At 32.4% G+C, this 27089-nt stretch overlaps 2 protein-coding genes across 3 annotated transcripts; one reads left to right on the top strand and one right to left on the bottom strand.

The window, feature by feature from the left end:
- The first annotated feature begins 577 nt into the window (after positions 1-577).
- Positions 578-2796, top strand: LOC140979901 (protein LIFEGUARD 4-like). The gene is made up of 4 exons (XM_073445547.1): positions 578-1021; positions 1357-1470; positions 1864-2021; positions 2399-2796. The coding sequence occupies exons 1-4, from the start codon at positions 775-777 to the stop codon at positions 2600-2602; spliced, it is 723 nt and encodes a 240-aa protein (XP_073301648.1). The 5' UTR covers positions 578-774; the 3' UTR covers positions 2603-2796.
- A 412-nt stretch (positions 2797-3208) lies between these two features.
- LOC140979564 (VAN3-binding protein-like) lies at positions 3209-7282 on the bottom strand. 2 transcript variants are annotated; one of them, XM_073445014.1, is made up of 7 exons: positions 6809-7282; positions 5932-6054; positions 4632-5052; positions 4160-4387; positions 3872-3921; positions 3618-3675; positions 3209-3426 (listed from the first exon to the last, which is right to left on the bottom strand). In XM_073445014.1, the coding sequence occupies exons 1-7, from the start codon at positions 7118-7120 to the stop codon at positions 3209-3211; spliced, it is 1410 nt and encodes a 469-aa protein (XP_073301115.1). In that variant the 5' UTR covers positions 7121-7282. The 2 variants fall into 2 exon arrangements, with proteins under 2 accessions (XP_073301115.1, XP_073301114.1); XM_073445013.1 differs by having other exon boundaries at positions 5932-6057; positions 6809-7281.
- Between the last annotated feature and the right edge of the window lie 19807 nt (positions 7283-27089).

The raw sequence follows: 27089 nt of genomic DNA, 5'->3' as shown, positions 1-27089 counted from the left end.
CAGGGTTGAATCGAATACAACATCAATCGTGAATTGTCCAAGATCAGTTTCATACATCTATATTAGATAGCATGTACACTATATTTATGTGTATATGATAGATAATAATCAAAGAAATTAAGAATTGACATGAAATTTAGATCTAATTTATTTAGATACATAATGTTTTTTTTAAAAAAATATATATATATATGATTTCAATCCAGCTTAATTCGATTTCGGTTTTGGATTTGCTACAGTTTCAATCCATTAAATCTGGAATACAATATCAAATAAGATTAGTTCGGTTTCATCACCCTCCAATCCGGAACTGGTTTAATTCGGTGCGGAACAGGCCTCTTTACATGCCTAATGTTAAATCCCTTATCTATGAAGTGAAACAATATTTTTATCCATTGGCTGAAAATTGTTAAAATTTAATCGCTCTAAATTCTCCCTCTAAATATAGAATAGATAAAAACAATACAGAATCATAGATACCAAAATTTTTTTTTTAAAAAAAAAAACCAATCTGATATTTATTTCCATATCAATCAATATTCTCACGTAAAATCCCTAGACTTTCGGAATCAAAACTCTGTTTTCCTGCCATCTTCCATTAATTTCACAAATTTTTCAGATTCCTAGTTTCAATCTAAACAACAACATATCAACCCTTTTCGTTTTCAGGGTTGATTCACGCATTAATCATCAACAAAATCCAAAAACTTAGAGAAAGAAATTAAACCCAGAAATACAATATATCTCAAAACTTGGAGGAAAAGGGTTGAAAGAATGGCAACATTTTATGGGAAAAGAGACGTCGAATTGGGGAACGCCGGGCAATTGTACCCGGGCATGGTAGAGGATCCGCAGATGCGATGGGGTTTCATCCGCAAAGTTTATTCCATCCTGTGCGTGCAGTTACTTCTGGCTTTCGGGGTCGCTATTGCCATGTTTCTGGTTCATCCGGTTCGAGAATTTATGAGAACTCCGAACGGGCTTTACGTCATGATCGCGGCCATGGTTCTTACCTTCGTTTGTGAGTCAAATCTTTAAAAAAAATTATTTCATGAACATTGGCATGTATTAGAATTTTTCAAACAATATACAAATCATTCCTGATTATTTCCAAGAAAGATATATGGGCACAAAGATTTGTATGTTTATAATAATTTGTATTTCTCTTGAATAAACCATTTTCATGAACGTATGCATGGGTGCAATTATGGGAATTAAATTAATATTTTAATACTTTTGATAGTGTACTAATCGAGATTCACACAAATTAATTATAATTTGCTTGATTTATAATGTTACAAAAACAAACAAAAAAACAAGAAGAAGTTATTGATGATTTTCTTGAATTGAATGCAGTGTGCATGATGATGTTTTGTTTCAGCAAACGACATCCATGGAACTATGTCATTTTGTTTCTCTTCACCATTGCTATGTCCTTAATGATCGGTGCTGTTTGCACTCAGAAGAAAGGTAATGTTCGCATTCATGATCTCCCATCCTTGATGTATGTGTATGTGTGAGGAATAGGACTTCGAAATTAGAGCGGGATTACAGATTTTTGTCGAAAGACTGAACTGGAGGATAAACAATTCAGGTANTATAAGCATTTGGAATGAGTAACTAAATATGCATAAAAAATTTTGATAAAAATGAATAGAATTAACGATTTTAAAGTTTAGACAGTTGGAATCCTTCTACTCCTTTCTTGTCGGTTTAAAAAAAAAATTTATAAAGAATCATTAGGAAACATTATCTAAAACCCAAAAATATGTTGTGGAGATTTGTTGATTTTGTGTGATCATAATGGGAAAATTTGCATTAAGTGTTATATTTCAATGCTTATAAATTGTAATTCATGGATAGGTGAAGCTGTGCTGATAGCTGCTGGTCTAACACTCCTCGTCACTATTGCTCTCACTATTTTCACATTTGTCGCGGCTAAACGAGGTTGCGATTTTAGTTTCTTGGGACCCTTCTTACTCTGCGCTCTCTTGTTATTAATTGCTTTCGGACTTCTACGGGTATGTTTGTTCATTTGTCACCTTCCTTTTGTATCTAAATTCTTTTCATAACTATATCCATCATGATCATATGATTAAAAAAGAATCCGTTTTTAGCGTTTAGGTGCGAAATTTCTTTCCCTGAAGTAGAAATACCATTCTTTATATCGTACTATTTTGCATTTTCTTGATTTGTCCAACGTTTATATCTTTGTTGGAAAATTCATGCATCCGGCGGCCCATGAGTCTGATCGATGTTGGAATCGAATTTACCATCCTTGGTTTGTCTTGTTCATTTCTTAAAGTGCCTATCTGATAATAATGATGCATGCAAACCGTGTGTGTCTATATTGATACCTTGTACTAAATCGGATTTAATTTGGTGTATCGGATAACAGATTGTGTTTCCCATGGGGAGATTAGGGGAGCAGGTGATTGGATGCGTAGGAGCGTTGGTTTTCTCTGGTTTTATTATATATGACACTGATAATCTGATCAAGAGGTTTAGTTACGACGAGTACATCGACGCTGCTATGTGCCTCTTCCTCGACATAATTAACTTGTTCTTATATCTTCTCGCCATCATGGGCGGGGACGACTGATCGATGGCCAAGCAGACAAGCATAGATTAATCCTTGATTAGTAAACCTCGTTTCTTTGGATGTCTTCCTCATTTTGTCATGTTATCCTACTATTGTTCAAATTCTTACATTTTAGATTTCGACACATCAGCCCAAGGACTTTGACTTGATCTAAAGCCAATCCATAAAAGGATATAGAATCTAGATTACGTGCTTGTATTGTATTGTTCTTTATTTTTATATATTTATTTGTGTTTATATTTATATAATTCTGAAAAAAAAAAAAAAAAAAAGGCCCTCTTCTCCTTTTTGACCAAACAAACCCCAGCACAAGGATCCAATCCACAATTCTTCTTTTCCACAGCATAGAAAGACTATATTCACGTTGTTTTCTAGCTTTTTCCTTCAAAATATACAAACCCAAAATGACCAAGTAAAAAAGACTCCATTTCAGTAAGCAATCTTAAATTCCCATTTTTACAACGAAAACACGAGGTGAAAAAAAACCACCCAAGATATATTGTTAGTCCACAGCCCAAAAGGATAGAAATATGCTTCTAGAAGGATAAGATAGACTAAAAATCCATTTGATCGAGTTTTTTTGTCGCTGACATTTTCAAGAAAGCATCAGATCTTGTGTCTGATGTTCTTATCTGCTGCTGCAATTGCAAGTAATCTTGAAACCCCTTGAGTCCACATACCATATTCTCTTTGATTCCTACACTCGAACTCGACTACTCCTCGTGCAACTGTCTTCAACGCGAAATATCTCCGGTGCTCGCTGCCTTCCAGAAGATGGCGACCGGCCCATGGCGGGATGTCTTTCAACACCTCCAAGACTATATCTGAAATTCCAAAAGATGACAAAGATTGCAACTTTTTATTTTTAAATTTCCACTTAGATCTCACTCTCTACTTTCTCAAATCCAACATAGAAAAAAAGCCCCACATCCTAAGATTATGATCTCATCATCACTGAAAAGACAAAAGCAAGAATATAAAATTGTAGATAACAAATAAAGAAACATAAACTCACTCTTTTTCTTTTTAGTAATGGTCCCAACAACATGTCTACTCTTCATCTTGAGCATCACCTGCCAAATTTGAAAGATATTCTGATTATGGATCAAAAGATCAAAGTGTAAAAAAGCAGATACAATGTAAACACTTTAACTCCTCTGTGCTTGAAAGAAGTTTCCACGATATCCATACAGTCTAAAGTGTGATCTGATATCCGAAGTGACTCAAAAATAGGATCGATGGGTCGATCACGATAGAACTAAAGATTACCTGTCCCATTCTGTTTATGTATACAGACACTATTTTCCAATGAAGATCACCTGCAAATAGCAAAAGAAATAGAACTGTCATCTAGCAAAATCTGAAATGTAGTCGAAACCCTTTTTATTGGAAGGGGCTAATAAAATGGCTACCCTTTTGCACTGGATCTGCTCTACACAAAATCTATGAGGAACAAAAACTATTGGAGAATAATAAGTTTTTGGCAATTAAACTTGATCGTTTCATATTTATTTTGGATTAGTTTACAAACTTGGAACTTAGAGAAAAGAAAGTTACCCTTGCGCGTTCTTTTCAGAAGTTCACAACCTTTGGCTAGCAATTCTCTACTGCAGATTCCAAGAAAATTTTCTCCCGGAACAAGTTCCCCACTAAAACTGTCATTTGAACTTCCATTATCACTCCCACCATTTACAACTCTCATTCCCTTGTCAACAGGGATCACAGATGCGATGTTCCACACCTCCTTCATCGCTCTTGCCTTCAATGTGGCAGCACCACGTAGTGCTTCAAAATCAATAGCAAATCAACATAAAGGCGGTGACTTTAGTTTAGACATAAGAATAGTCACCTGAAAACGCATGGAACTTTCTGATCCAAGAATTCAAAATCAAGAAGCCAACCAGAAAATGTGCTCCTACTTCTTGAAAGGATCGAATCAGTGCTCAATAATTTTTTTTTTTGGCAAACATAAGTTCTTATAGTTCAAAACTTTCCCATAATTTTACAAAGAAATATGAAAGTGTGTTACCTGTAGCTGCAGCAGCTGTCAAGGTCATTATATCACCAGCTGAACGAACATTTACGGCTGAGCTCACGACCGAAGCCAAGCGTTCCCGCTCGGCTCCCATCAGCTCAGCTGCTTCAACACATTGTGCAGCCACCAACGTGGCAGCAGATGCAACAGCCATGTCGGTTTTCGCCATGTGTTCATCTTTTCCAGCACGGGACGACGCAGCAGTGGCCGCAGCAATCGCAGCTATAGCAGCAGCAACCCCTGCAACCGAAATGGTAGCATGTAGCTGTGCGTTTTGCACCCTTGCCTCCTCTTTCTTTTTCTCTCTTCTGTCTTTCAACCATCGCCCCACTGTTTTTCCTCCACCACTCGGCACAGTTCCACTAGCGGAACAACCCTTGTACTGGTTGCTCACCGGAATGCTCCAATGTGAATTCTACATGTACAAATCCACGTCAGCATTGGAAAAATCGAAGCTTTCGTTGTAAAAGTCTTGATCAAACATACCAAAATTTAATTAGATTCAATTAATAAGACCATTAGGACACATCCCATAACAGCTGGACCATTTTTCTTGTCATAAAATTCGGTCCCTCTTCTCAAATCAACATGAACCACAAACTAAATACCGTGGTCCCTTCATCATTAATTACGTAAACACCTTTGGTGCCAAATAATAATAGGATAAATTTCATAAATAAATCATTCCAATTCAATATCATGAAGAAGATTGACATTACTGTACCATAACTTTGTCATTATTCTTGTACCCAAGAGGTTGAGATTGGGTAGGATAGCCACCCCATCACTTCATGGACCATGTACAAATTATACATATTTTTTTTACTTTTTTCATTTAACTTCATCTGAAAATGACAAAGTTCCATATCTTGGTACCCACATAATATTTCTTGGAAAAAGATGCATATATTTGTATATAATTATGGTATCATTCCGCGATTAATCCGAGTTTAAGTCTCAAATTCCCAGAAACAAAATATACCGAAAGAAGTATAAATTTTGTTGAGTAGAATAAGGCAAGGTGTCGACGTAGTCACGTAGTACTCTTTTGACACATTCCGAGTACGTTTTTGGGTAAAGAGAAAGCTGAAATACCCTCTTTCTGTACATGTATGTGCGTTGTCACCAAAACAGAGTACATAATCCCAAGAAAAAATTAAACAAATTTCCCAAATTCCAACACCAGGAAAGAGTGAAACTAAAGTAAGATGAGTAAATAAAAAGCGAAGGAAAGTTACATTCAAGAAGCTAACAAGAAAAATGTGAAGAAACTAAACAATGATAAAAGTAAAACCTTGGGGTCATCGATTTCAGAGGGGGAAGTAGGGGGGCTGTCAGTGAGAGAGACGCAGCTCTGGCCTCCATTGAGAGGGCCGCTGCTGTGTGATAGCCTTCCTGAAGTACGTGGTGATACATCCTGCTGCATATGTTGTAGACACATCTTGTCAAAGAACAAGAAGTTCGATTATCATACTAGTAATCTAGTACTAGTGCTAGATAATAATAAATGGGATTCAAGGGGAGAGAATGAATCTTGAAAAATTGAAAATCCAGGGATTTTTTTATGTTTGATTTTGATCTATCTTCCCCAAGGAAACAAGTCTACTTATTAAATGGACTCTAAATAGCTTAAAGTTCCAAGAAACTCTTTGTTTTCACATATACAATTACACCTAACATAAATGTTTCTTTATTTGACAACATTGGAAAACAATACAGTCCAAACAAACAAAACACAAAAACAAAAGAACGCAGACAAAACAGCAAGAATCAACATATTTGATGGTAATTTTGGTAACCTTAATCCTCAAAATCAATAAAAGAACAAAAAAAGACCAGAAAATTGCAATAATCCCATTGTCAAGAAATAAAACAAGAAACACAGGACTGCTGATTTTAGTCGAAATAATAAAAAAAATTCACAAGCAGACACAAACCCGCGGACAAACACCCGAATAGGACAAAAAGGAATGAATTTTTTTGGCACCAGTGGAACAAGTCAAATTCAAGATAGTTCAACTCCATCAACGCACTTGGAGAAACAAAAAACAAAGCGCGTGTAAAATCGAACTAGTGTGATGTCAAAGTTCAAACACAGCACAGAAAAAACACTCAGGTTGCGCATAAAAATAGTTTCTTGATCTCACAAGCAATATTGAGCCTTCACTTACAGAATGAGACATGATACGCTCCATAACAAGCTGAGAGGTCTCGGAAGAAGCAAAGTAGAAAGGGTTCCCGGAAACAGTGGCCGAAGCAGCCTCCAAGTCATCGGGTACATCTTCATGTATAGTCTCACCGCCGCCACCCCTTATTACGGCGTTTTTGATGTGGTTACTCCTCGGCGGAAGCATAGGTGGTGGTGGAGCTAAAACTTTAGTAACTTCAAAGGCCGAAACACTCCAAGAACGTGACAGAAACTCCATTGGCTCCATCGGAGTTTCTGGTGGCCTAAACATCGGCTGAAGCTGAGCCCTCTCCATAAGAAATGGAGAAATAGCAGCAAAATATTGAACTGTAGATTTCAGGTAGAATAGCAGCAATATTTCAAGAACTTGTCACTTGTGCAGTATATGCATATATGTGTGTGTATATATTATATTTACAAAGAAAAAGAACAGTTTGAGGTGAGAGAGAGAGTGTCAGTGTTGTCTACTGAAGGCATTATATTGGCAGAGAGAGGAGCGTTAAAAACAGGGGATTATTTTCACTTTGTCTCACCTATGTGGGGTTCTATTGTATAATTCCTTCATTTTTTTTAAATATTTTATCCAATTTCTATCAATCGATTATAAAAATATAAAAATGAAGTCATTTCTTTTGATACCCAAGAGTCCAAATTTAACAATTAAATATAACATCAAAATTTTAAATTTTTGACAAGTTTTTAAATTTGATATTTAATTATAACAAAATTATTCCAAATAATATCGGTGTGTCATATGAAGTTTGTTCAATATAGTTATAACGACTATATATTATCTCAATTTTGAGCTTCGTATCGCCATGAGTTTCTCATGACATTACCTGGAAGTTGTTTCTTTCGTATTCTTCGAATACAAGACCTCAGACTTAATGTATTAACTAGATTGTTTACTCAATACACATCAAATAACAACAATAAGAGATTTATTGTTAAATGGATTTGAATATTATCAAGGAGCTTATACAATCCAAGAAATATAACTTCAGTCATCATTCTTTGTTATCATTCTTGAAACGGTTGGAAATTTGAATCAAATTTAGAATTTGAATAAAAATTATATCTCATGTATGTGGGAGCGTCTTTTGGCTCTTCACATTCTTGAGTTAGTTGTGGCTTATTATTGTGGAAGTATCTTTTGACTTTTCATATTCTAAAGTTAATTGAAGACTTTTGGCTCTTCAAATTCTTGAGTTAATTAATCTTACATAACTCTTGGTGTGCATTTTGGGGCTTATAAATAATGTGTTCATTTCCTCATTTCACATACATGAAATTTTATCTCTTTCAAGCATTCTTTTCTATTTCATATTGTTAGCTTTCTATTTGACCTCCGTTAAATTTCATTGATAAAGTAAAGGTACGGTTTCAGTTTACCGTAGTAGTGCTTCGTGCTAAGTCACTGCTGTTTGTTCCGTTGTAACCTGGGAACAGACGTTCAAGACGATCCTCGAAGCACATACAGGAAGGGACGAATCTGTTTTAAGAATACTGTACTTCGTACAGACCTCGGTTTGGTTTACTTTAAGCTTTACTCTACTGTGTTTTCTTCACCATTTAGTTCACTGATTTTTACGAAAGTTTACTATACTTTATTGTTCGATATATTGTGTAACAGAAACTAATACACAAAAATAAAATATTAAAATATGGCGTTGGGTATTGGGTATTGTGGACGTACCCAAAAAACAAGCAAAAGTCTAAATCTAATCTTCAAAAAAAGTAAAATGAAGGTACATATATGAGAGTAAGTTTCTTATAAAATAATTTTACGTATTTTTATTAGTAAGACCAATCAAATCTACTTATATTTATAATAAAAAATTAAATTTTTTTACGTAAAAAATAATATTTATTATGAATGACTTAAACAGAATATTTATCTCATAAAACTAACATGTTAAATCGTCTAAATGAATTTTTTTTATATAAACAAATAGTGCATAATTTAATGTGATTAAATAGAGAGGAGACCACCCATCCATGGAAGTATGAATAGGTTGGTCGAATGATTGGGAGTTTTAGCATCTGCACATGGACCCGACCCAATCCGACTGGACCATCCGTCGGTACTCCAATTTAATTATGTCTCAATTATTCATTTTTATCAAAGCTGGAAAAACGCGGGTAATTAAATCAAATGTTTCCTAATCTTATCCTATCCTATTATTGTTTTCATATATTTAATTCTATTGTGTAATTAATGCTCTACTAGAAAATACTATATTGTATGTGTATATTATCAAGTGCGAAGCCTGAAGAATAAATTTCGATTCAAAAAAAGTTCGATTTTATGTTACCATATAAAGCATAAAAAATATGATTTTCTTAAATAAAAAGTTAGATTAAATTTTTCAGTGTTTTATGTTTTGTCACTGAATTGGCTGGTCGGTTTCCAAGACTGATGAAATTAATCAAGGTTGGATTTAAAATCCATTGATTTTAAATTTTTTAACATGATTGGGGATTTCAAATCCATTGATTTTAAATTTTTTAACATGATTGGTTTCACAAAAAATAAAGTGATATGCAAAATTTCAATAGTAAAATGCGATAGACTGCAAATAGACCAAAGAAGAGTGTTTTTCGAAATTTATCTTTCAAATAATTTTCCAAATCAAATACATTGATCCAAATATAATCTAATATTTTTATATAAATCTTATTTTTCCAAAATACTTATCGCTTAATGTTTGATATAGTTAGTGATATTTGGTTTATCTCACATTGAAAGAGAATAAAATAATCGAAAGGTTTATTAGAAGCTGTGCATCAAATAAGTTTTATTTGATTGATTACGGCTCAAGTGGAGGGAAATCTCCAAACTTTGAATATATATTATTAATTAAATTGATATTTTATTTGAGTGGTGCATAGGATTTGTAATTATTATTATTATTATTATTATTATTATTATTATTATATGAAAATGGATATATCACAAAGAACCTTAGCAAGTAACGATTTGTTCCAACACGCGTGGTCATGAAATCCTACTCAGCTCTTTTTCTTAGGGTGATAAAAAAAGAAGTCCGAGAAATACGAGGGTGCTAACTTTCTATATCCTTAGCAAGTAACAATTAGCAATAAAGTTTATTTATTGTACATAATTCCAAATACATTACAATATCCCCGGGAAAACTAAGAATAAGCTCCATTTTCCCTTTATTTTAGCTACCAAACAATGTCCACAATCAAATGGATTGGTTTGAATGTGATTACTTACTTTCTATTTAATCCAAGAGATTGTGAAAGATGAGACTTATTAGCAAATAGAGTTGCATCTGCAGATGATGTTGTTGATTCACTTATGAAGTCGTGACAGGAATATTTTTTGAGAAATATCGTGAAGCAATAGGTTTGAGATATATAGTTGGTTGGCTATAGGACAAGTGAAAGATTGTTATAGTACGTGTTCAGCGAGACAACTTGTGAATTGAATTTTATTGACTCTTATGTCAAAAAATCTTTATTTTAATAATATTTTACGATTTTATCTAATTATGACATTTAATTTTATTTGTATACTCCTGCAAGCTATATAGACAAGGTTCTTGAATATAAAATAAGTATCATGATGTCTAACTCTCAATGTAAGATCATGAAACTGATTAACTGTATATATAAAGTTAGCGTCTACCATTAGTCCATTTGACCAGAGACAACGTGGACCCTCTACGTACTAGCATGCACTTTGATCTGTTTACCAAATCCATTGAGGGTCATCAGGTGTCGAGGTTGGGTGTAATTTCAAATACGTAGTAATAAATGCATTGTATTTGGGGATTCGTCGCTTACCCACTACTGAAGATATTTTATGTTATTTTATGAGTTAATAGTACAAAGAATCCTCATCCATAGTAAGACATGTGTATTTTGGAAAGAGGGTTTCCTCAGTTGCACATATCATGTCATTATTATTATTCAAATATATATCATATCGTTATCGAATTTTTTTGCATCTCTTTATATACCAATGGTTGTAGATTCAATCGAGATATATGAGTTGAAAGGACTATATTGTATGTTAACTATAACTTAAGGTTTTTACAGGTCCTATCAGTGATACCTAAGGGATCATATGACGATGTTACTAGATGTTCTTACCATGATATGATGAGTATAATTAGATTTGAGTTCTGATGTTTTTGATAAAATGATTGATGGAAAAAATGTGGTTAATTAGGGTAAACACGAATGAGAACAAATGTAGTTCTAAATCACATGAAGTTGTTGCTATTCATAGAATATTATTCTCGTTAGACTTATACTCAAATAAAATAGCAAATGTTCAGGCAATTTTCTTCCCTTTCATTGCGGGATATCAAGCCTTGGTAAGGTTCTTCACTTCGCATCTAATTAAATTTGGCTATTTTAGAATGTGTTATATCTATGATGATCTTATTTCTTTCGATGGAGAGCGGGCTCCTCTTTTTGTATTTCTACATCTAGGATTCGATTTGTACCGTGGATACTCATAAGACCCGAACGATTATGGTAAGGAAAAGTTTGATAGAAACATGAGTTTAATTAGTTGATTTATTTGTGAACAAAGAAAAATAAATGCAATAGCTAAATGATGATGAGCAATATCAACAAACCATAAACAGAAATGACACAATGGTAGATTAGAAACTTTTGGTAAAATGCCCACCTATCACCCAATTCTTTCGAATTCAATGGATCATTTTCCCCAATCGAGAATCCCTTCCTTCTTCCACTCAAACTAGGACCAATTTAGTCACGTTTTCATGTTACAATTGAACACTTTCCATTTTTTTATTATTCTCAAAGAAGAATATTATTCTCTTCACCACCCTACTTCACTAGTACCAATAGACAGTATAAGAGAAGAAACACTACATTTAGGAATAAATCATAGGAAAGCCTTTTAGTTGTATCACTGAATCATTGAGGATCACACAAGTATTATATTATGTGTTCTAGTTGAGTTATTCAAATTCAATTAGTTGAATTTAGCGACTGTAATTTGATAGAGATAAAACAGATCACTTATAAAGAAGTTTATAAGTTGAATCTATGTAATAGAAGTTGTGAAATTTAGATTAACTGCTAGTTAAGTGAGAAGAGTAGAATTGCATGTTTTAGTGAAAGAGTTCACAAAACTGGAAGCTGCAAAAATAGATCAATGGAAAATTATCTTTCGAAATTTTCATTTTTCATTATGTGAACGAGATTTGTACTATCGATACATCGGTGCTGTCTGATTCTCTATCGTGATTATAATAAGTTCACAATTATTTATTTAGTAAATTTGGAATATACTTATTAAATAACAAATTAGTAGTAGTGACTGCTAAGTGCAAAATTCTCATGGAACATTCTAGAAAGTCTAGGATATATTATTAGTTAATAATTAATTGAGTAATTAAATAAAAGTTATTTAATTTAAAACATAAATAAATATATATTTAATCAATATGAGAGTTTTTGAATAATGAAAAACAATATAATGATAAAATGGGAGTCTTATTAGATCATGATGAGACTTTTAATATATGTGCAATCAATAGTTGAATTACACACATAACTTTTACACACAAGTTTTTTTCCAAAAAAATTTCTCTCTCTCTCACCCTCACACAATGAAATCGGCCACCTCTCTATTGGAAGCACACATCGCTCTTCCACAGAACTATATTCGGACTTTTGATATTCCAACGATCAATTTTCGACACAAATTTTGTTTAAATATCTAGTGTGATCTATACGAATAATTCAGTTTCTGATCATGCACATGATTCAGGAGATCGAAGAAGGTGGTTAATTCAAGTAGATCATTCGTAGGGGTTTACAAGAAGAACCAACTCCACTAATATTAGACTATTTCAGTGTCCAGCGTTCTTAAATACATAGATATATAAAATCTGAACGTTCTATGAATGATTTAAATTATACGACGTTCAAGAGAATTTTGATTGTCAAAACACAAAATTTTAAACTCTGGCTGCTCTGTAGATACAAGAAAATGGTATATCAACACAATCTTCATTAATCCATTCTAAATTCGATTCTGACGTAAGAGGTTTACGAGTTAAATGATGAGAAACATCATCTGCCGACCTTCTCGTATACTTTAATGAAATAAAAGTCAGGCAACGATGTTGGTTTGTCTTCTTTAGAAAATTATTAAATTTTTATTTTTTATTATAAAAATTATGCTTTTGTATGAATTAATGTTTAGGGTATTGTTCTAAGAACATTTTTTCACCCCATTTTTAGATTTATAGATATTCATGTTTTGGTGTAAATTTATATCAATTAATGAAATCGGAAGTTGTCCCCACATGGATTCAAATTCATTCCGTTCATGGAAGACATAATTATTTTGAAAGACAAAGAGTTGCGCTTGATTTGATCCCGTACATTCACTTTGAGTGTATAAATTGCGATTTTATCCTAATTTTGTCGAGGGCGAACCACGCAGAAAAATTTGAGACATAAAATCGAATTTGTGAAGAAAATATAAGATAAAGGTATAAGAATTGAGATAATATTGATATACCTGGATCAAGATCAAGCAAAGAGATAATATAAACTATAAATTTCGAAATTTATTGTAATTATTTAAGTTATTTTTGAAATTTTGTAGTTAGGGAAAAGTCTAAATGATAAAGAAATACAGGCAAAGGAAATTCAAAAGTTTGTCTACCAAAATTTTAGGAAAAATCAAAAGCCCTATTTTTGTGATAAACTACCATTAAATTAAAATTTTAATAAAAGAAATTTTGGGATTTAAGGGCAAGGATTTAATTGTATTGCAAAATAAAATATCTACCGGATGCTGGAAATTAGACATGGAATTCGAAATTTCAGGCCTTGGCAGAAGAGTATTTTCGAAATTATCCAAGAAAATGAATATACATAATTCGAAATTATCCAAGTTAAATAGATGAATAATCAGGCCTTGGCAGAAGAGTATTTTCGAAATTATCCAAGAAAATGGATATACATATTTCGAAATTATCCAAGTTAAATAGATGAATAAGGAAAAATTATCTGAGATTTAAAAGTTCAAACGCGAGGATAATACATGATCATTATAGCAGTCAGCCCCTATAAATAAGATGACCATTCCATTCGAAAATCACACCTGAATTTCATTCCATTTTTTTATGAAATTCTCTCTAGCTCGCCCTAGGAATTTTCGAGACTTTGTCTCCCAAGTTCTACTGAGTATCGAAGCGCTGCTGCAGTCCAGATCCGAAGTAGGATCCGAAAATCCAAGTGCACAAGAACACATCCACGTTTTTTGCAACATCCACAACTGAAGCAGGGTACGTAGCTGCTGGAAGATGATGTGGCCAATTGCTCTGGATTCAACAACGATTGAAAGATTATGAGATCATTGCACACGAGTCACAAATATTTTGTGACAATACAAGCAGCATAACAATAATCTACAATCTAATTCTACACTCTAAGACCAAACATATTTTATGTCAGACATCACTTCATCAGAGATCATACATTGAAGAAATACATAAGACTAGAATGTCTCAACTGATCAACAGGAAGCAGATATTTGAAACGAGCCACTACCAGATACTAAATTTTATTACTTTAGAAATATTTTAGGGCTAATTGATTTATCTTAATATTTAATTTAGGGGGAATATTGATTGTTAAGAAGGTCAACTGATAAAACAAAATTCAGTTTACCTTGAGCTTAATTGACTATCCATTTAAATCCCTAAATTGATATTTTGTGCTTCTGGACAAACTTATCTTATCATTTAGTAAATTGATTCTTAACTCATTTTAGTTCTATATTAAAGTTATTTGACATTTTTAGAATCTGATTTTTTAAATCATTTTATCAATATTTCAAAATATTTTTTCAATGAAATGTGTCTTACCAAAGGAAATTCAAAAGGTTATCGTACATAAATACCTCAGTTTAGCTCTTCATACTCTTACTTCACCATTCACAGTATTATTTGCAAATTATTTGTGCTTTTGTTTTCAGATTTTCAAATCGCAATCACATTTCCTTTTTAATTTGTTAATATTTCTTTTCGAAATGGCATCACCTTCACCAGCTTACATATTAAAGCTCTTGCCATAGATTTCGATTCAATTTATGCCTTGGAAGACGAAGAAATTTCAGGAGTTTTCTAACTGATAGATTCATCTGGACTCAAGGGATTTCTTTCTGCTTCCTCCTTGGATATCTTTGTAACAGAGTTGTTGAATGTCTACGAGAAGAGTTTAGTCAGTGAAGAGGGGAATATTATTATGAATATCAACGGTAACTCTCTGCTGATTGAAGAGAGTTTCTCTACTTCCCTGTTTAAATTACCTTCAGAAAGAATCACTAACTTCTTTGATATCTTTATTGCTGATTGGGAGGAGATGCAACTGAAGTTCTCTGTGTCTGGAAAAGTTGTCAAACTTTCAAATGCTAAGAAAGAACTAAAGCTGGAGTATCAGTTGTTGGCAGATGTGGTGGCGAAGGGCTTGATCATCAACGCAGGTTCCTTTGTGCATTAACTGTTGAGAAATTTCAAGTAATGATGACTATAGTAAATGGAATGAAATCAACTGGTCACTTATTCTATTCAACACTCTGAAAAATATGGTGCAACACATCAGGAAATCCTTCGATTTGTTGTTTAGTTGAGCAAAATTTTCGAGAATTCTAGAATTCCTCTAAATGCAGCAACAACTTTCCATAAACTCAGGATACTGAATGCACAGAGCATCATGGCTCTGAGGACAAGGAATATTTCACTGGCAAGACCTGCTAGAGATTAAGTAGGAGATTGTAGAGGAGGTAACTTAGGCTAAGAAATCTAAAGCTGTCAAGAGCAAAGTAAGTTTAGCTCTCAAGCCAAAGGCAAAGAGGAAAGTGATAACTCATGAGAGTGACTCTGAGACAATGCCTCCACCATTAGTCAAAAAAGCTAGAACCACCTAGACTAAACCAACCTCGACACTTAATAAGCTAGAACCATTGTTTTTGAGAAGAAGGAGAAGAAGATTGAAGTGAAGGAAACTGATTCTCTTTTGCCCAAAAATAATGCCAAGACAGCTACTGCTAAGGCAACTGACGATGAAGTTTCTGCTAAGACTGCAGAAAATTTGACCTTGGTTGGGAGAGCTGCTTCTCTAAAAACAGTTGCTCCACCTACTATTCTACGGGCATCAAGGCCTAAAGTTGTGATTATCAGGGATCATATTGAGTGTACCAGGTCTGGACTGGACTCAAGATTCTCCTCAAAAGAAACAAAGGGGAAAATAAAAAGAAAGTTGGTCGAAACTGAGGATCCTAAATCACTTTTTGCGGTTCAAACTTAGATAGATTTGTTGATGGACGAAGTGAATGAGTACGCAGACACCAAAAGTGAATATTATGATGAATGGTATCAATTTAGGACGATTACTCTTGCTCGTAAACTGAAAAAGAAGGAGACCTTGAAGAGATTCATTGCTCTTAAGAAGATGGTTATGAAGGCTGCAAAAGTAGTATCAATGGTTCATGTGTTGGAGATGAAGGAGTATTTCTTTGATCTAATGCAAATTAAGAAACTTACCCTGATTTGTGATTAACTGAAGAGGAATTATGATCCAACCTGTCCAACTACCCACGATTATAGAGCTACGTTCACTTAGTTGGATGTAGATTGGAGCCACTTCAAATGAAAGTCAAGTTCTAGGAGATGAATCAATATTAGTTCATTCTAATTGGCAACAAAAATAAGAAATCTACCAAAGAATCAACTGAACTGAATCAAGAGCAACAAAAAAATAAAAGATTCATCAGTTCCATCTTCCAGTTCAGTTGATAAAGCTGTTGGCTCAACTAACTGTTCAATCTGCTTAACCCTAGAAATGCGTTGAGAAAGTACCGTTGATTGATGCCGATGAAATTGTAAAGACAGTGGCTGGAAGCATTGCAGAAATTGGAAGAACTGAAACCGAACAATTTAAACTATTATGGAAACTAAAGAAGCAGAAATGATAGAATTTTTCGTTTCTAAATCTATGAGAAACAAGCTTGCTCCGAACTCATCAGTAGTTGAAGAATCAGTTGTCCTAGTAAACCATATTGAATTTCAAGAAACTGAAACCGAAGCTGTTCAGGCATATGACCAAGTTTCTTTGTTGAACCGAGCAGTCAGTTGATCATCTTTCCCGATCCAAAAGCTCATAGTATTGCTGAATCACCAGAATTGGAGCTTGGATGATCTTCTGGTGGATGATTCTATTGAGTCTAATTGGAATCAATGCTCTTTTTTCCTAGGTCAAGACAAGATAAAAACTGATTGCAACTGATGTTGAGAATCCCAAAGACAGATTGTTCAAGGACCTCTCATGTCTATCGAGAGATGTCAACACATTGTTTATCGAGTTGGTGTCCATGAGAAAGAAATGTGCTTCAACATCATAACTATCTGGTTCTAATGATGTTATTACACATGAATGGATCTCGTGCAGGACCATTTAAATTCGAAGATAGATTCAGTTCACACCCAGCTCTCTGCAAAATTCGACAATATGTCATCACATATGACTTCCGTTTTACATCTTTTGAAAGATATGTGGTTGCCCCCAGTGTTGACAAAAAAAGGGGAAAACAAGGTTATTGAGCCTAAAGCTGAAATTTCTTCAAAGAAGTAAGCAGAAAATGGATGAAGATAAGGAACAAAGAAGATAGTAATTTTTTTTGTTTGTTTATCAGTTTTCATAGGTTTTCACAAGTTATCCTTTTATCAAATATTTGCTTATCAGAACTTATAGTTTTTTCCTAGAGACAAATCGAGCTTAGTTTTTCCAAATACTAAAAAAGAGAAATTATTTGAACATTTATGTTTTGATGTTAACAAACATTTAAGGCAAAACTGATCTAAGCTAAACTGAACTAGACTAAAATTGAGTCATCCGAACCGAATGAAACTGACTATGTTAACAAGATAAACTGGTTTATCGTAACTGGACTAATCAAGAAAAACTTATTCGGACCTAAATTGAATTACATCGGAGCACTTTATATCAAGTTCAGTTTAAGAAATCATCATTCATTCTTAAGGAAAACAATTTACACCATATGGCTAAAATTGATTATTGGATAAGTTTTTTCATATTATGTTAAAACCGCATTACATTTTGTACGGATGTCAGAAATGATGACGTGGACAAAAGAAAAGCCAACAAACACTTTTATTCTGAACGAAATTTTTTTTTAAAACTCGAGACCGTTGGACTCAGAATATATAAATAGAGAAATAGTTCAGTTTAGTATAGCTCTACGACCTTCACACAGATTCAAGCTTTCAAGTATTTGACCTAAACTTAGTCATTCGAACACACAAAGAATTGTACCTGTTCATTGAGGATCAATAATTGCTAGGAGTTTTCAGTGTAATTCATTGCATTCAAGAGCAATTTGTATAATGTTTCTTCGTCTAGTTGAATAGACTAGGAGTTTCAGTTTTGACAGTGTTAAGTCCAAACCGAACTGAGTTTTTACAAATTGCCAGTAAAGATCAAAATCTTCTCGTGTGATTCTTCCCAAAAGGAAGAAGGGGTGACATAGGAGCTTAGGTTCTCTGAACATCCAGGAACAAACTTGTGTACATTTTACTTTCAGTTTACCATTCAGTTTACATATCCAAGTCATTATTTGAACTGTTCTAATATGTCAGTTTGGCTTCTTTCCGCACATATTTTGTTAGTCAACTCACATTGACAATTGAGAATATCAAGTTCATTTTTTAACCATACTAAATTATCATTGAACAAAGAAATTTTAGTATGTGTTTATTCAACATCAATCCTATCAAACATGTTATGCACAAGCATTTTTTTTTTTAAAAAAAAACTAAAATAAAGATGTATTATATGACACATAACTCAATATATTTCAACATTGATTTGATATTCAATATAAAATTATCACATTCATTTTCTTAAAATTGATATATACAAAATGTACGTCATAAATAAAATTCTAAACTTGTTTTCCCAGAATGGTAATTAAATTGCAGTACGTGTGTCTAAAATATGGAATAACAAATCGTTACCGTAAAATTAAGCCGCTCATTGTACTTTTGTCCTTTCAATGCCCACAATTTTTTATGTACACATTTCTATTAACTTTCAAATTTAAAAATATGAGTACATCAATATATCTTTCATTTCTAAAATCAAACAATTTCACCCCTATTATATATATATATATAAAATAAAACATATATGCCCCTTCGATAGAGGTTTTTATGTCTGATTTTAAAAAACACAGAATATAAAATACTATTAATTTTACATATGTTGAAAAATATGAGTTGGAATATTTGAATGTTGAAAATAAGAAAGTTGAATGTTGAAAATAAGAGTTGTAAATATAAAAATTAGTGTGTGATGATGTATGTAATGATGTATTTATTTTTAGATTATTTTCAAAGAAATTCTATAAATAGGTCTCTCAATTTGTGGAAAAAACACAATTGAGTAGAGAGAAAAATTTATAAAGTGTGTAGTTTGGTAAATTTTGAGAGTTTGAGATTTTTACTTTTTACCGTAAATTTTTACTTTTAACACGTTATCAGCACGATACTCGAAGGTTCGATTCTCCATATTTTTCGAAACTCCAAAACACAAGAAAAATGTAACAATATTCAAAAGTAAGAATATTTATTTTACTGTTTATTTATTTTTATTGTGTATATATTTAATGTATAATATCATGTTATTATATAAAAGGAGTCTATGACACCTCATTATAATAATGTGATGTGATTACACTGCTTATATAATTTTATTGTGTTACTGTTTAATTATTGTATATATATTTTTAATAATATCATGTTATTATATAAAAGGAGTCCATGAAACCTCATTATAATAACGTGATGTGATTATTCAATGTTTATATATTTTTATTGTGTTTTATAATAATTATATATATATATATATTTGTATAATGTCACGGTATTATATAAAAAGAGTCTCTGACACCTCATTATAATATTTTGATGTGATATACATAATTATTTAAACATGATTAACATTATATATATCATATTATTACCATAAAATTTACATACACATACATTTATTTTTTTTATTTTGTAACGGTCATAAACGGTAATAAATGGCTAATTTTTACACTATAAATATGATTTCACAAACACATTCAATCACTCCAAACTTACTCTTCCTCCTCTAAAAATTTTCTTTATCAAAATTTTCGAAGAAAAAGAAGGTGACTCTTTCAAGGTTATTTTGTATAATTAATATGGTTATTGTACTCACTAGTCTCGTATTTATCGGAGAATATCCGCCACGTATTTTTTCTTTATTTTTAATCATGCTTGTATTTATAATTTATCTCTTACTTTGTATTGCCATTTTAATAAATTTATAACTTAACTAATAAAATGCATTGTTATTTTTATAGTACCACCATGCCAAATTTGGCAAAGCTCGAATTTTTTGCACTAGACATTACGGGAAAAAATTATATGCTATGGACTCTCGATGTAGAAATGCATCTTGAGTCATTGGGTCTAAGCGAGACTATTAAAGAAAATGGTACATCTTCATCACAAGAAAAAGCAAAAACTATAATATTTCTGCATTGACATCTTGATGAAGGTTTGAAATTTGAATATCTCATCGAAAAAGATCACATGGCTCTGTGAAAGGATTAAAAGAAAGATTTGAACATATAAGGGAAGTTATACTTCCGACCACCCGTGATGAATGAAATATGTTGAGATTCCAATATTTTAAGAAAGTAAGTGATTACAATTCGACGATGTATCGAATAATCTCGCAATTAAAATTTTGTGCACATGAGCTTACGGAATCGAAAATGCTTGAAAAAACATTCTCCACATTTCACGCATCAAATATAACTCTACAACAACAATATATAGTGCGTGGATTTGCGAGATATTCTGAACTTATCGTCTGTCTTCTTGTGGCGGAAAAGAACAACGAGCTGCTAATGAGAAATCATCAGTTCCGACCCACTGGATCAACAGCATTTCCAGAAGTAAAGGATGTAAGTAAAAATGAATTTAAACGTAGAAACAAAAATAAAATTCAAAGACAAGGTTTAGGTCGAGGTCGAGGTCGAGGTCGTGGGCGTGGTCGTGGACGTGGACGTGGAAATGGTCGCGGTCGTGGTCGCTGCCGTGGTTTTGAAAATAATAGAGATATTTACTTCTATAACTCATCTCAAAAGGACGTGATGAACCACCCGCTGAAAAGTCATAATGAGAATATGATTGTTAATGAAAATCACTCAAAACGATTTGAAAGTTCTTGTTTTAGATGCGGCACTCCTGGACATTGGTCTCATATTTGTCGAGCTCTCGAGCACCTTTATAAGCTCTATAAAGAATCTATAAAGGGGAAAGAAAAAGAGACCAATTTCACTGAACACAGTGGCCATTTGAGTGATTTCAACTCATTTTGATACTGCAGATTTTCTAAATGATTTCTCTAGAAATGATCAATATGCTGGTGGAATAGAAATGAAAAATATTGATGCTGCAAATTTTCTCAACGATTTCTCTGAAAATGAACAATATATTGGTGGAATATAAATGTAAAATAATTTATTTTTCATGTACTCATATGATAATATTTTATTGTATAATTATGATATGCTTTATATTTTTCAATAAACTACATATGTATTGTCAGTAATTTTTTTCATTACATATTTTTTTGAAGTTCAAATATGAAAATGTTATGAACAAAGCTAAACAAAGAAGTAATCTAATGGAAGTTTGCGTACCTGATAGTGGTACAACACACACTATTCTTCGAGATAAAAGATATTTCTTGGAACTAAAATCAACAAAAACAATGGTGAATACAATATCAGGTCATGTAGACTTGATAAAAGGTTGTGGTAAAACACATTTTTTGTTACCTAATGGTACAGAATTTATGATAAATGATGCTTTGTATTCACCACAATCGAAAAGAAATTTGTTGAGTTTTAATGACATATATTCCCATGGGTATGATACTCAGACAATAAATGAAAGAAATGAGAAATATATGAGTCTTACCACATATAAATCAGGAAAGAAATATGCAGTTGAAAAACTAACAATGCTCCCTACTGGATTGCATTATACATATATAAGTCCAATTGAATCAAACATGATGGTTGATAATTATTCAATACTGATCAATTGGCATGATCGATTAGGACATCTTGGTTCAACAATGGTGCGAAGAATTATAGAAAATACACATGGTCATCCGCTGAAAGACCTGAAGATCTTTCAAAATAATAAGTTTCAATGCAAAGCATGTTCTCTTGGAAAACTTATTTTAAGACCATCACCAGCTAAAATCCAAACTAAATCACCTATGTTTCTTGAACGTATTCAGGAGATATTTGTGGACCAATTCATCCGTCATGTGGACCATTTAGATATTTTATGGTATTGATCGATGCCTCCAGCAGATGGTCACATGTATTTTTATTATCAACCCGGAATGTGTCATTTGCAAGATTACTTGCTCAAAAATTAAAATTGCGGAATCAATTTTCCGATCATACAATCAAAAAAATTATACTTGATAATGCTGGTGAATTTACTTCCCAGACTTTCAATGATTATTGTATGTTAATGGAAATCACTGTTGAACATCATGTTGCTCATGCACATACACAAAATGGATTAGCTGAATCATTGATTAAACGTCTACAACTGATTGCTAGACCAATGATTATGAAAACAAAACTCCCTGTTTCTATATGGGGACATGCAATTTTACATGCTGCTGAATTAATTCGCATAAGACCAAGTTAAACATTCTATTTTACTCTGATGCAATTTTACTCTCATGCAATTTTACATGCTGCTGATTATCATAAATACTCTCTATTGCAGCTTGCATTTGGTAAAGAACCAGATATTTCTCATTTGAGAATTTTTGGATGTATGGTATATGTGCCTATTGCACCGCCTCAACGAACAAAAATGGGACCACAAAGAAAGATCGGAATTTATATCGGTTATGATAGCCCATCAATCATTCGATATCTTGAGCCTCAGACAGGCGATGAGTTTACAGCACGTTATGCTGATTGTCATTTTAATGAGGAAATCTTCCCAATATTAGGGGGAGAAAAGAAACATATCGAAAAATAAATTACATGGTATACATCATCGTTGTTACATCTGGATCCAAGAACTAAACAATGTGAAAAATATGTACAACAAATTATGCATTTGCAAATAATAGCAAATCAAATATCAGATGCATTTGCAGACACAAAAGGGGTAACTAAATCATATATACATGCTGTAAATGCCCCTGCTCGAATTGAAATTCCAAAGAAACAAATTGAAGACACTCATGATGTCATTAAACACCTAAAGCGTGGAAGGCCAATAGGTTCGAAGGATAAAAATCCTCAAAAAAAAATCATAGAGAAACACGATGATCACAAAATAGAGAATAATATTCCGGCATAAATACATGATGATGAAAATGTTCCGTCAGAACCACAAACTGATGAGAATCGTGAAATCTCTATCAATTATATTAATATTGAAAAAATATAGAACCGAAAAGATACAAAAGAAATTGATGAGATATTTTCTTACAATGTGACATTTGTCATCAGAAATGACAATGAAGATCATGAACCAAATCATTTGGTGAATGTAAAAATCGACAGGACTGATAAAATGGAAAGACGCCATCCAGATTGAATTGGATTCGCTAAATAAGCGTAACGTTTTGGGCCTATAGTTATTACACCTGAAGGTGTAAAACCTGTTGGATACAAATGAGTTTTTATTCGAAAACGAATTGAGAAAAATGAAATAGTAAGATATAAAGCTCGATTTATTGCACAATGTTTTTCTCAAAGGCCTGGAATTGATTATGAAGAAACTTATTCTCCCGTTATGGATGAAATTACGTTTCGGTATTTGAAATTGCAAAGATCATTATATGTGTTAAAACAATCGGGTCGAATGTGGTATAATCGGCTAAGTGAACACTTAATGAAAAAAGGATATGTAAACAATTCAATATGCCCTTACGTTTTCATTAAGAAAACAACATCCAGATGCATAATTATTGCTGTATATGTTGATGATTTAAACATCAATGGAACGAATAAGAAAATTCAAGAAGTTGTGTCGTACTTGAAGGAAAAATTTGAAATGAAGGACCTTGGAAAAACAAAGTATTGTCTGGGTTTTAAAATTGAATATAGAGAATGTGGAATATTTTTTCATAGTCAAATTATACAGAAAATGTCCTTAAACGTTTTAATATGGATAAATCAAATCCTTTAAGTACTCCAATATTTGTTAGATCATTAAACATGAAAAATGATTCATTTCGTCCATGTGAAGATGATGAAGTTCTTCTTGGTCCAGAAGTATCATATATAAGTGCTGTTGGTGCCCTTATGTATCTTGCAAATTGCACAAGACCTGATATATCTTTTGCTGTAAATTTATTGACAAGATTTAGCTCATATCCAACAAAAAGACACTGGAATGGAATTAAACATATATTCCGTTATCTACGAGGATCGACAGGCTTGGGACTTTTGTATTCAAAAGATACCAATCAAAGCATAATTGGTTATGCTGATGCTAGGTCTTTATCTGATCCACACAAGACACATTCCCAAACAGGATATGTATTTACTCGTGGAGGCACTGCAATTTCTTGACGTTCACAGAAACAAACACTCGTAACAACTCCATCAAATCACGCCAAGATTATTGCACTACATAAAGCAAGCCGTGAATGTGTGTGGCTAAAATCAATGACCGAACATATCCAAATCTCATGTGGATTATCATTCGACAAGAAGCCTGTGATATTATATGAAGATAATGATGCATGTGTTGCTCAATGAAAGAAGGATACATAAAAAGCGACAGAACTAAACATATTCCCCCTAAGTTCTTCGCATTCACCCAAGAGATTAAGAAGAATAAAGATATTGATATTCGTTATATTCAATCAAGTAAAAACTCATCAGATCTCTTCACAAAAGCACTTCCTACGACAATATTCAGAAAACATATATATAACATTGGGATGCGCAATCTACGAAATTTGTGAAGAATCGTTCGTGTTAACTCGAGGGGGATTTTACGTGACTGTACTCTTTTTTCCTTACTATAATTTTTATCCCAATGAGTTTTTCCTAGTAAGGTTTTTAACTAGGCAGTATAAAACACGTAATGAAGATAATCATTGTATCATGATCATCATCATAAGGGAGATTGTTGAAAAATATAAGTTGGGATATTTGAATGTTGAAAATAAGAAAGTTGAATGTTGAAAATAAGAGTTGAAAATATTAAAAATTAGAGTGTGATGATGTATGCAATGATGTATTTATTTTGGATTATTTACAAAGAAATTCTATAAATATGTCTCTCAATTTGTGAAGAAAAATACAATTGAGTAGAGAGAAAAATTTATAAAGTGTGTAATTTAGTAAATTTTGAGAGTTTGATATTTTTATTTTTTATTGTAAATTTTTACTTTTAACAACATATAACGTTTTTGCTTTTTCGATTTGTAACGGGAAGTGTTAACCTAGCTAAAATAGCTATTGAATACATCATACATGTCAAAAAAATTAGTTGATTATCTGGGAAATACAGGGACCAAATTGACGTGATAGTAAAATGACATAGGACAGAACTCTAATTCAATAAATATAAAAAAAATGAATTTATTGAATAAATATTAATCCCATCACCGACTTCAATCTGTCGGAAGCCCACATTTAGCATTGAAATTTCTTTGCTAAATTATTTAAATTTTATGAAAAATAAATAAATAAATCAATTAAATTTTGGTGGAAGACAGGGCAGCCAGTTGGTTACTACTTGCACATATATTTTCTTAGGTAACAATGATACTAGGATTCTAATCTTAATCCATTTCATAATAATTTGAACAGTTGATTAGAGCCACAATTCCAAGATTTTGGTCAAAAAGTGTCCATTTGACAAGTTATGAAAAAGGGTATTGTTTTAATAATTGAAAATTGGAAGAAATAAAAGATCCATTCTACTCTTTTCAAATCCAAATCATTCGATTCAAGTTACTCGAATCCAAATCATCAACTATCAAGAACTAAAAAGTTGTCAACTTAACAACTCCGCTGTCGTCAAGGATATTTTGTCTTAGTGATAAAAATAAGGTCCCGATATCTATAGTTTGGTGTCTATTGGATAAACCTACCGTCGTTGTCTTTTAATATACACTAAGTAAACTCTCGTGCTTATACAATAACATACAAACCACGTTAGTCAGATAAACCGTATCGAACAAACCTTATGCGAATTATCTTTTGGGTGCTCTAGGCTTCGAGCTAGCTGCCCACACATAAATGAAGAGTGAGTCCAAATCAGACTGCACCATGTCACTAGAATTGTTAAGATATAGTGACTTGGTTAATTAATAAGTGTACCATCTTTCATCGTCAAAAATAAATAACTATAGTGACTTGTATTTAATTGATTTGGTAGTAAGGGGATGATCTCTTTTATTGTTTTTTTTTTAAAAAAAATTGTGATATATGAATATTGTTTAGTATATATGCATGTTTTATATATTAATTACTTGTATTAAGTAATGTTTGATGTGAATGATGAAAGATTAATTAATTACACATCTTTATTTCATCTAATGTTTGACTGAAATTGTAAAAAATTAGATCATTCTACGGTCCATATATTATTTATCATTCTTATATCATTTATTTAATATAATGTCTGAAATCAAATTAAAATATAAGTTCTTGATAATGTACAATTTACCATAAGATTTGGAAAATTGAATGCATAAAAACCTACTAGAAGTTTCAATATGCGATACATAAAATACAATTTCATTTAATAAATAATCAAACAAAGTTATTTATTATATATTTGAAGAAAAAAATAAATCATATGTCGATGACAATTAAAATATTGAATACAAATCATTATTTTTATTGAGACCGAGAGTTTGGCCAATTGTCTCACTAGAATTATTCATGTATTGACTCAAGTTCGAATCTTCCATGTCTCCAATATTAGGATATAAAAAAAAATCATTATTTTTATTTTTATTTTTTTATGATTTTTCATGTCAAACTCCGGAAATCAGAATTAGCTAGCTGTATTAGGAGCCTACCACCGCAGCCTGTCACACATGGTTGTTTTTCCATGTCTGTACTAGCTTTATTGATCCGACAGCATGCGGTGGCGCCGCCTTGA

The sequence above is a fragment of the Primulina huaijiensis genome, chromosome 6 (assembly GCF_012295235.1).
Source record: "Primulina huaijiensis isolate GDHJ02 chromosome 6, ASM1229523v2, whole genome shotgun sequence".
Taxonomy (NCBI): domain Eukaryota; kingdom Viridiplantae; phylum Streptophyta; class Magnoliopsida; order Lamiales; family Gesneriaceae; genus Primulina; species Primulina huaijiensis.
The sequence above is the reverse complement of the archived record's forward strand: the minus strand, read 5'-3'. Positions and strand labels throughout refer to the sequence as shown.